Here is a 12289-nt window from a genome sequence, read left to right on the forward strand (position 1 = left end):
CAGCAGAAGAATGGATCATTTAATCTGTAACTGGAAGTTAGCACGAACAGACGTTAAATTTCAGCCGCAGTGCTTACAAAGTCCTTTAGATAAAACTTCACGTAGGCAAGGTAAAGCAAAGTGAATACAGGCATGAAATGCCTTATTTCACCTTAGAGAAAATAATCTATAATTATTAATAATAACTTGCAGGACAGAATTTTAGAAGACTGTATTGAGCAACTGTTATTCCATCCTAAAATATAACAAGAAAGGGAATAGTTCTCTTGCCATTTCTTGTTCTGCAAAATAGCATTCTAAATATTTTTGCTATATTCATAGCATTGCTAGTTTAATTCTAAGATTTTTGATTAAACACTGATTTCTACTGAAGACTACACTAAATTTTGTTCGTAAAGTACTGCCAGCTCTGATTTATTCAATATTGTTAGACTCAGGCCTACCTGAATGAGCTGTTCCTCCAAAGAAAAGTAACTGGAAATGGCAGGACCTTTTACCTCCTACGGTCCTTCAGGACAAGCAGCAAGCTTTCACAATTTTAGAGCAGAGCAGTCTTGGCTACCACCCAGAATCCATTAAGAAAGAAAACTACTCATGGGCAGAACACTGCTTTCAGTAACATCTGACAAGAAAGTTCTGGGAGCTCACATAATCATTATAACAAGAAGCAAACCCTAATGCAGCAGGGCATACTTGATAGGCTGGCGAGTCTCTATAAGAAGGATATGAGGAACCAAAACCAAATGCTTTCAAAAAAGCTTCCCTAGTTTTGGTCTGGGTCAAACTATAAGCTGATCAGCTCTCCATGTTTTTGTTGGAGAATATTCATTAAGCTATTTTTCACATGCACAAAGAAGTGAACTGAATGTCATTTTGAAGAATTTTCATCTTCTGAGACTTCAGTGGAATCGGCTGTCTAGCCTATAGTTCAGAAAATTTAATGTCACTGATTTTTTCCCTTGGGTACAGAAAGAATACTTCAGTCGCATAACTGTAGGAAGAGAGAAATGGAACTTTTTATGTATAAAACCTGCTTAGAAAGAAAAATCCCCAGAGAGGAATGTGGCAAGCAGCTTCAATATTATCGTTATTTTACTTAATACTGAAGATAATCACATTAATATAGAACTTCCATTCAAAATTCCATTTAATTAATCCCAGAGTAAGGTCAGGATTCTAACAAGTGCAGTCTATAGCCACAATCAAGTGCTTAAGATAACAGTCTGCTCTTCATTTAATGTTCATTAACTTATTCTACACTATTACAATGCAGTGTTTCTCTTCATACTAGTATGAAGTTCAACAATTTCTTATAAATGGTAAGAAAAGCTATGATGCTTAGGAAACTGAGTCATTCTTCACAAGATTTCTAGTTACATAGAAATGAAGACTGACAGCATACTCAACTTTTCTCAAGGGGCAAAGATACTTACATATATTGACTAACCTTAACAATTCTGATTTTCCTACTTAGCTAACAAAAAATAGCTTTTCCAAATAAAAATCACTTACTGTGGTAATGTACCGAGAATGAAATTCAGATGCTTCTTTTAAAAACGATAGGCCGGGATGACTATTCACCACATCCTACCAAAACAAAAGCAGTAACAACATCCCAAACAGCATTCATTAGTGACTATATAAAAATATTAGCACAGGACAGCACATCTGCTTCCTTAACCAAAACAGTGCAAATTCAGTACCACAATCATTAATGTTAACTTCATTTACAACATGCTTCATGCTAATAACACTGCTAACTTTTAAAAAATAAAATTATCTTTTAAAGAAGCCAGATAAACAAAAGCTTTCCTGTTTTTAGATGGGCTAAAGATTTTTGAATGTTGCTGAGTCCTGTAGCTTGTAATTCTGTGGCTGACTGATTCAGTAAAAGTCAATTTGGGTTTTATTCATTCATTAGCAAAGGTGGTGTCTGCTGCAGTTTGAGAGAAGATGTATTAGGTCTTGAATTCATACGCTACTTTTCCTTTGCTCTCCAAATGCCCTCCTTAACTTCAACTGCCTTTCTAAACAGTAAGGGTTCTCTGATAAATGTGCTATTCCTGCACGCAATTTTAAATCCATGCACCTTACTGTAGCTCTTAAAGACCTCACCTTATACAAAATTATTAACTGTAAAAGAAGTCACTCACTAGCATCTCAGTGGACTATACAAAGCAAATTACACTAAATGTTATCAATAAACTCTAATGAAGACCATGAAAAGGTACGTTTAGCTCAAAAAATTCAGGGCTTTGCCAGCTCATCATTTTGTTGTGTTTCCAGAACTAGTTTCAGTTGCCATTTACCTGTAAAAAAGGAATGAAGTCGTCTTGCACCAAGTAGTTGCATCCAGGGTTCATTAGAAGATGAACAAACTTTGCAGCATCATCATAGCAGGTCTGAAGTATTCTGAAATGTAAGTATTTCCATTTAATACTCTACCCAGAAAACTGCTTGTGCTACCTTCTACAGGCAGGCTAGAGCAAGGTTTATGAAACTGCAACCACAACATTTAATTCAAAAGCTAATTACAAATGTCAAAGCACACTCCAAGTGAACTTATCAGAACTGTATGTCTCACACATTTATGTTAAAAGGATGTGGGTACACCATGTAATTGATTACACAGAAGGACATTTTAAAGTTAGAACGGGAAGGAAAACTAAAAGAATAAAAAGCATTTTGTCCAGAACTGGCATCTGCAAGTTAGGGCCATGGTTTTCACTTTTCCCATTAACAGCCAGTCATTTACCAAATATTTTAAAAACTATAAACCCTGTAAAAAAAAGATTTGTTTGTTTGTTTATGTTAAAAGTGATGATTTAGTTACATTTTCCCAGGTACAAGTTTGCCATCAATGGCTGATTATGGGAAAGTGTTTTATTCCCCTTTACAGACTGGATCTCATTCAGAGGTTAAAATATCACATTTCAATTAAAAAAATGCAGTACTTCTAAAAAAGTAATCTACTTACTTCCGCCACATTGCAACAAATTTATGAACTGACACGTATCCTGTTCGCTCACCTCCAGCACAATAAAACAAAGGACCTTTCCAGTAAAGTGGGCATTCACAAGCCTAGAATTAAAGTATACATCAAGTCAATTTATTGATTGCTTATCTGAGGGTTACTCTCTTATTTATCTTTCAAAAATTAATTTTACAAGTGTTAAGAAAGAAACATTAAGGCACCAATTTTTTTGTAAACTGTTTCTGAAACCAACTGCACCTTCCAAAATAATTAATTTTAAGCGACTGCTTTAGGCTGAAATCCGGAAGTGGAAAGCAAAACATAGGGCAACTCGCGGCATTCCTAATAGATGAATGCAGTCTCATTGCTCTGTCCACTCTCTAATTAGCTGAACAGCGTCCAGGCTAATAAGCTCTGCTAAAGGGCTGGGTGTCTCTAAGCTAAGCTCAAGACAGCACAGTTACACAGCTTCTGAACTGGAGCAAATTTACATTTGTCTGGTTCAGAGGATGGCTCAACTCATCTGCATCCTTGCATCCATGCGTGGCACGTCACCTATCCAATTTTAAGTAGTAGGCCAGCCTGCCCTGAGCAGCAGCTATCTTGCTTCAGGATACCCAGCAGTTACACCTTCACAACTTCACTGCTCCCACATATCCCTACAGCGCTGCTTGTGTCTGCTCCAAGCTTCCTCAGTCGTAACAGCTAAGTACCTATCTCTTGCCTAAAACTGACTATGATTTGGAGTAGTCAGACATGCCAGCACCTCTGAGACCCATGTGGATCTCAAGTAAGATTGAATACTGCAAGATGTATAAGGTCTCTGGAGCAAAAGGCCAGTTACTTCTCATGCAATAGTTTGTTCAGTACTTCAAAAAAATAATAAAAAGTGAGTTTGACAAATACTTCTCAGACTGAGAGCCTTCAGGAGGGAGCCTTTCATCACTGAACTGTATGTGACTGGACCCTTCCACCTTTCCTGCTGAGAGGGAAGGGTCTCTTCCACATCCTCCCACTTCTGTGTGGAAAGGAGCTGTGGAAGGCAGGAAATCTCACCACCCAGCTTAGCAGGTACACACTTCTGGTGAGGCAACCAAGGAGTTTCTGAACGTCCAGTCTTGCTCTTGTGAGAAGTCTTTGTTTCTATTTTCTAGACTCTGGACTTTAAATGCAAAGTGAAAGGAAGGGGGATGAGAACCTGAGACTCATAACCAAGACCATGACTTGCAGTGATATTTCAAGCATTCATTCAATATAACAAAATGGAGATTCAAGTTTAATTTAACTAGCTTATTGTCCATTACACACAAGTTGAAAAATATTGGCTGCTTTCTAAGCTCAGTATTTTGTCACTGTGCCATAACTCTAAATTAGCTCTTCAGTAATAACTCGAGGCCTATAATGTCAAGTTACCAAACCATTCTGTCTTTCAGTGTCTTTACAATGGAGATTCATGACACTGATGAATGAGAGAAACCAGTGTGGACTCCTGAAAATAAAATGCATACTAACAGTGTTTTTGCCTTAAGTCTGTTGGTCAAAACGTAAGACAGAACAACATACAATGTGCCCCTCAGTATCTGGTGGTTTACGCAACTAAAAAAATAGTTCAAGTTTTGTTTTAATGTTGTTTCTTTTTGTAAGCAAAATGTAGGGCCATTTGAGACAGTTAATGCAAAGATTTCCACACATAACTCTGCTATCAACAATGCTGAATATGATGTCTTACTGGTACTACCTTGTAGGAGATGAAAATGCATAATCCAAGAACACAAAGCACACAGAACTCGTTTCCTTTCCATAGGTGTACAGTACTAAAAGCGGACAGCCAGTAAGTTCTCACCTTTGCAACCTTCCCCATGTCTTCTAACGTTGCCCTCTCATTTGGAAACTCAGAGAAAGTTCTCTCAATTTTGGCAATCACAGCATCTATATTCACTTTTTCCTTAGGACATCCTCGAGGAAAATAGAAAGTTGGAATGTTTTGACTAAGTGATGGTGGCAAAGTTTCTTCCTTCTTTGTCTGAACCTAAATAAAGAAATACACATTTGACAGTCAGGTACAATGAAATCACATATATTAGTTATCCTCAGATGACTTGAATGTCGTGGTATTATATGTTACAACACACCTTCACAAAGATTTGTGATCATAGGTTAAATAAGCTATTTAAGAATGAGAGCACATTGGAAAAATTAACGAGTATTTCCAAAACCTGTCATTTAGGAAAGATTTCTAGGATGTTAAAATTTTAATAAAAATAACTTCAGTCTTCAACATATCAATTAATTCACTTCAGAATTAATACACTAGGCAGCTTCTTGGAGACATCAGAAATAACTCAGGTTATATTATGAGTTTCAGAAGAAAAAAACCCAATTTCTAGCTTAACAGACAGGTCATGAAACAATTTGCTTTTAAAATATTTCTAGTTTTACAGCTTCAAACTTTTGAAATTACCATGAAAACTTTGTTACAAATGACCAACCTGTTTAATTTAGTTACAGTGAAGATTTTTTTTTTATCCTAAAAATGCTTGATTTTATAAAGGTAGTAAATGACTCCTGCAGAATGATTTTTTTTCTTCTGTAAAATATACATAATTATGAGAGCTTAGAAATTGTGTTTCTGAAGAATTTGTGATATACTGTGCTACTACCCCCCCAACAACCAGTAACAAGAGAAATAATTTATTTAAATTTATTTAACTTCATTAAAGAAGACTTTACCTTGTACTTAATTTCCAAAAGGAAGTCCAATAAGGCAGAGAAACAAAGATAACAAGCACAATAACAGAGTTACATGGCAACTCAAAATTAGCAAATAAACATGAAGTCTTTCATCCCAAAGCCACTAGTCAAATGTAAAAATAATGGTTAATGCTACTTGGTGGCTCATCCTATTGTTAAATGTTCAAGATCCTGAATCCCATCTCGCATTTCCAACCAGAACTAGGGGGGAGAATCCAAACCCCTCCCAAAACCTCCAACCCTCATTTTACTCCTTACCGCCTTTGACAAAGTGCTTGTAAGGATACCCAGCTTTCCTACCACAATCAAAGTCCTTCCTTAAATCAGTGAAAGAACTAGGTGCTTATGGACAACAGATTTTAATTTGCAGGGTTCCAACCCAGAAGCCTTCATGCTACAGACGCTAAAAAAAGCCTGAATTAACCTTTCCTTCCCCTCCTCTGCATTTCAGCTAGAATTCCTGTTCCCAGCTGCAGAATTACCTCAGCTAAGTTACAAGTTTTATTTCACAGAGGAAAACCTTACCTTAAATCTGTGACACCTACAGTCAGTGTCTGTAATTTTCTAAGAATCCTGTAAATTACAGCTTTTGATGCCTTGCCATTAGTGCAGTGGTCCAGCTAACGGGGCATCAGCTTAGAACAAGAGTGCCACAGGGCATCAAAAATCCGTTCCAACCATAGGCCTTCCAAACTTTTAGGAATTATAAAGATAGCTGCATTTTATTCTGTAAGTAACACGGCCACCAGCACTACAAATAACGTGTATAATTGGATTAACATCTTGTTTCATTCTAGCAACCCAGGTCTACATATCAGCACTTTGAGCCCTAGTAGTTACCCTCCGTGGACTAAAGACCTATTCCTTGGACTGGTACCCTACAGCCAGAGAGCTAATGTGCTTTTGAGCTCTGGCAATCAAACTGTCTTTTATTTAACAAAATCAAACTGTTATGTTCATTCCAAACAGCAGTGTTATTTTTATTTTTTCCCCTTTTACCTATTCACAAGATCTGCCTGGATAGGCACTCCCAACATGAGCCCAAATTGCTACCAAAGCGGCAGGAGTTGCAGTTCTTCAGAGATGCCTGATGAGGTGTGCCTCATCTGAGAAAAGGGTGTCAGTTACAGACTACTAACATCCTCCGAATGTGTGGGGTAACACAAGGTAAATCACTATTTCAAGAAAACCTAGTACAGACAAAGCATATTTAAAATCCACAGCTAGGAAAATTTGGAGCCTCAGATTAACAAGTTTCTTTTAAAGGAAAAGTAGGTCCCAAGAGAAGAAGAAAGGCTATCAACAGAACTATTTGTTCATTGGAAACTTCATATTTTTTTCAGAAACTACTAATTTACTTCAGATACCTCAGAGTACACAATAAATGATTTTCATTAGTTCAAGTCAAAAGCTGTTCTTAAATGTACGTGTAGTTCTCAGTTTAGGATTTGTAGTAAGACCTATCCTAGTACAAGTAACTTCCTTGGATGTTAATTAAAAGCATTACACAAAAATGGTTTTTAATTTATTTATTTTTCATGTTCCATGTAAACATGTTCCAGACCATGATTATAAGGAAGTTAAGCAAAATATTCAGAGCTGAAGATAAGACATACAGGGGAAGAAAACTGATTTTTCTAAGATGAAAATGTTATGTTTGAGCATGACTTTGAATTCAGCATGCTTAGTATAAAAATATACTGTCTTCTAGATTAAATATTATGTATTTATTAAACCCTAAATCCAAGTATAGAATACAAACTTCTTACTGCAAGACAAAATAACGCTCCCCATATTGAAAGATATTGCCTATTTTTACATGCTAGTTTCTCAGTCAGTGAAACAAAAAAACTATAAAGAAGAAACTGTAAAAATGCATTAGAAAGTGGATGATCACATCACAATCATTTCTGATCGATTTGTTTGGTGCCTACATATAGGCATTGAGACAGAATACCATCTAGGGCACAAACCAAAATGACCTTGAATGTTCCACGTGGTATCCAGCGGCCAGTTCAGAGCACAGCTCTGGCTCTATATCTGCCATGCAGATGTTCTGGGCACACTATGTGAGCTTCTTAAATGCCACAGCAACTTGTAATTGGACAACTGAATTGCACCGTTAATGTCAATCAACATAGGGCTAACAGCCTGTAACAAGGAAAGAAATAGGTCATCCAAAACTATTAGCTCCAAGTAATGTACTACAAAGTTAGTATTGCATCTCCTTTCTCTCTCTCCTTGCCTTCCCAAGAAGGGCCAGGAATTCCTCTTCTCTCAGCCTGAGTCCCATCCAAAACTCGAAAGGCTCCTTGTACAACTTGAGGCTGCTCTGCTCTATGTGATACTAAATGTCTCCAAAAGCTTTACTACTTTCTATAATTTCAGCTAGTTACTTCTGTAGATGCACATATTGTATAGCTGATGGAAAGAGTCAGTTCTGTTATTTCAGGGCAATCGAAACGCACTAATTGTGTGAGATTAAGCTGTTCTAAAACTAATTATAACTTTAACCAGGGAATTTCTTCATGAACAAGAACTGCTAGAAGTCTGCTAACACCAAATCTTTGACTGGAAGATCTGCAGCAATGGTCCTTTATTCTTTTTACATATTCATTCAATTTCAGTGGTCAATTTAACATTTAGAAAGTTTTCTTACGGCTTTAAGTTAAAATTTTTAATACTGGTACCAGTAAGCTAAACTGACAAAAGAGACTGGTTTGGCAAATGAAGAAACAGCACAAACAATAACATACTTGGAGTTAACAATAACCGCTGTACAAGCTTGCAAATAACTCATACAAGCAGATGTGTGCTGCAGTGTCAGGACCAAATGGTGCATTAGCCTTTGCAGTAAGTACATGTCAAGTCCAGAATCTGTAATCATTTTGTAAAGTTGCCACTGCAGGGTTTTTTTTAATGTAAAAGATGAGAAGTGTCGATTCCTTGAAAATTCCTTATTTGTAATAATGTAAACACAACCCGTGTAAGATTTGTCTGTAACAGAACTCAAGAAAACCTTTAACACATAACCAGTTTTCATTCCTGACATACAGAACAAAAAGGACTGTCCACAGCTATCCAACTGACTTGCCTTACAAAGGAAGAAGTGGAAGTTAATATCCCACTGGGGTCACTGTTCAAAGGACAGACTCCCCCTTTTATTTTGCAGCTCTCCAGATCCTTTGCTAACTGTTTTCCAGCAGCTGTTTATAATAATGGTATAATACCACTATTATAATTACTATATAGCAACATGTTAGTAAATAACAGAGAACATGGATACACCTCATTCCAAAGAGAGAAGTCTAGCGTTCTTCATAGACAGTCTTTTATCTACCAACACGAGTTGCACTTGGCAGTTAACTTTGTTATAAGCAAAATTGAAGACAGCGGGGATTTTAAAATGAGGTGCCATTTTCCCCTCTCTCTCAACTGAAAGAAAGAGCTGATGCTATGATGGAGCCATTCAATGGCAGGATGTATTTCTGAAGTAAAAAGGAAAGGGTGCTTTTTCCCAGATATTTTAACACTGTACAGTCAGTAAAGCCTAGATCTACACCTGCAACCAGAAGTACTGAACCCCACAAAGGGGTTGAATATGGGGATTCAAATGCAATTAAGTGAAACCTCACTTGAAAAGGACTTGCTGGAAAAGGAGACAAGGTAAATATGTTTATGAATGTAGTATTTCTTAGACAGCTTACTGATTAATACACAAGCTCACTGAATTGATGTGGTATTTGCATTGTTTTGACATGAGTACAGAAAAAGATAACTCCATTCAGAAATGCTGCGGCCTTTTAGCATCTAACAGACACCAACACTTCTTACACCTGTTTCTCTGAAAAAACCCCCCACATTTTAAACATTTACAGACTTAGTGTTCAGCTCTTGCTGTATTATTTGACATGAATTTCCATAAGGCTATCCATATTAGAAAAAACTCAATGCAATACATACAACAGGGTCAAGGCAATAGGACCCCCCAAAATTCTACCTCACATTTATGCCTATTAAGTTTCTAGTAAGAAGTGGTAGCCCACAATCCCAAACAAAAAATTACATTAAGTACTACAAATACTATAAAGAGATTTTTACCTATCAAATAAATAAAAGTTTGGTACAAATCCTTAGTATTTTTAACTCAGGAATTAAAAAAAAAAAAGGAAGGAACGTTGCAATAATTTTCAAATGTGCAATGCATAAGTTAATGCATTCAACAGACTGGGTCTTTTATTCTTCTGTATCACAGTTTATGATAAACTTACCTGGATAAAACGAAGTGCATAATGAGCTAAGAGGATTTTCTGCATAGGTATGCTATTCAGCCTTTTAAATCCTAACATCCCTGCAACTACCCACATACAATGCTTATAATCACCCAACAACAAAAGCAGATGTTGCATGAAGTTCAGCAATACACTGTAGGAAATAGAAGTCAACACAGAGACCCAAATGCTGTTTAGCATAGAAATTTGAGAATTCTAAGCTTATGCTACCTTTTTTTTTTTTTTAATGACAAGTCCCTCCTTTATTAAATTCAGTAAGGTCTTACAGAATACAAGGTGTACTACAGTCTATCAAAGTTAAATGGTAATTGTGAATGTAAGAAAATGTTATCATTAAGTTCTCCGTATCCTCTTCATTAGCATCTTTCTAGCCAACCTAAAAAGACAGACTTATTACTGCAAGAGTTCACTGACTGTACCACTTCCCATTCAACTTGATAAGCTTAACAGTACTATTTCCTCTGCGAAAGATGATGCTCTAACAACTTAAAGCTTTCGAAATCTGGTTTTTTTCAAGCTAAATATTTCTCTAGAATCTAGCCAATGCCCTGAAAAATAGCTTGAAAAGAGTAAGTTAATCTGAAAGCTTATTAATGAAGTTTCACAGCACAGCAAAAAACAAGCTACACCACAGTAGACCTGCACCTTCCCCCACTCCCAGACACAGTTTACTGACCCATGTGTCAGTACTAGTGATAGTAAAGCAGAATGGTGAGTTACCTCAGGTCACCGAGACAGCTAAAGAGCAAAGTTAAAAACCCTCTATTTGTCCTCAACCAACCTCACACAGTTGGGTCCACTTAGAAGCAACATGGTTCTGATGCTAACATAAGGAAGATTAGAAGAATACTGTGGCAGTATTATTTGAAATAAGCTTACCTTAGGCTTAAAACCATGCTAAGATTGTGATTCATTTTGCCTGACTTCATCAGAAAGACAAGACATATGTGAATGATTAAGCTCAGAGAGACACCTACAGACAATGAACCTATGCCAGAAACAGGTGTTGGGTATCTATGCGAAAGTTCTTCCTCTGGCAACAAACGTTTTAGTCCCAGTTGCTTCTTCCCATCCCAGACTTCAGTTTGCTATCCTTCAGTCACAGTCTGGCAGCTGTTTTTGCATGTACCATAGAAACTAATTTTGTCATACTGTGGAAAGAGGAGCATGTAAAAGGTAAGCATTATTAATTATAACTCTGATGCAGTTTTAGACTAGCTCACTTTTGCTGTTAGTCTTAACTCAGATCGTTTACCTGATCCAGTTTGGTGTATAGTCACTTAAAATTTGTGCTGAAATAAGGGGAAGGAAACGGAAAAATTAATATGCTTTTCCATAAAGTTCTAGCCATATACTATTATAAGAAAAAAAGTACTTCAGACTACACTGTTTCTGATTTTATAGATAATGGTTACCTGAATTAACAGATGGCAGCAGGGTTCAGCAAACCCCACAATGTAGTCTGTGTTTCAGTTAGTAATTCCATGTTCACCTTCAAATTCCAACCAGACAAACGTTGGGAGGCTCCTGCCTGCATGCCAGGTTGTGCACGCAACTCAGTTTTACACAAACTGACTGCTACCATTCTCAGGTCATCTATGCACGTTCTTGGCAGTTTACTCTCAAGCCTATTTCTGTACAAAGGCCTATGGTCATTTGGTCTCGTGATTCAATGGAAATGATAACCCCCAATGCTAAACCAACTTTACCCTATAGACAGGGCCATACACTGCTCTGCCCCATTTGGTGTAATTAAAGTGCCCTGAGTTTTTCGGATTGACATGCTCCAGCCAAGCAGCAATTCCATAAGTAAATCAAAGGAGATCCAGTGAGGCTTGGAGCAGTTAGGAGTAATGTGAAGAAGGATCCTGGACAACAGTAAAAATGAAGTCTAAGGAAAACCCTGAACTTGCACTACAACTTGCAGAAGGAAGGAGGAATATGACTGAGAAACTAGAGTTTCATGGCCTAAAAAGATATTGAATTTATTTGCTATAAGCATATAAAAACCAGCTCTAAGAATGGATAACCTTTTGTATATTTGGTTTAGCTATCTGTCAAGCTCATTGTGTTCAGAAGTTCATTGTGCAGACACTGTTACTGTTAAGTTCAGATAAAACAAATGATGAACGTAATTGATCTGTTCCCTCTTCGGTCCACTGACAACCTGAGTCATGCAAAAACCTTTCCTGGTTTGGCAACTGGTGGCCAAACTACAACTAGAAAGCTCAGAAGTTAGTTGATTTGCGTGGTTTCTGGTTTTTTTTAATCA

The 12289-nt window shown here is 37.0% G+C and overlaps 1 protein-coding gene across 3 annotated transcripts in view; it reads right to left on the bottom strand.

Annotated features, from left to right (window-relative positions):
• Positions 1–12289, bottom strand: part of PPP2R3B (protein phosphatase 2 regulatory subunit B''beta) — a 54909-nt gene that overhangs the window by 18261 nt on the left and 24359 nt on the right. For all 3 annotated transcript variants that reach the window (XM_005438554.4, XM_027804478.2, XM_027804477.2), the window contains 4 exons: positions 4818–5003; positions 2978–3081; positions 2310–2412; positions 1513–1587 (listed from right to left, as the gene is read on the bottom strand). In XM_005438554.4, the coding sequence (XP_005438611.1) occupies positions 1513–1587; positions 2310–2412; positions 2978–3081; positions 4818–5003 (468 nt within the window). The remainder of the gene's footprint in view (positions 1–1512; positions 1588–2309; positions 2413–2977; positions 3082–4817; positions 5004–12289) is intronic.

Source organism: Falco cherrug, chromosome 2 (assembly GCF_023634085.1).
Source record: "Falco cherrug isolate bFalChe1 chromosome 2, bFalChe1.pri, whole genome shotgun sequence".
Lineage (NCBI taxonomy): Eukaryota > Metazoa > Chordata > Aves > Falconiformes > Falconidae > Falco > Falco cherrug.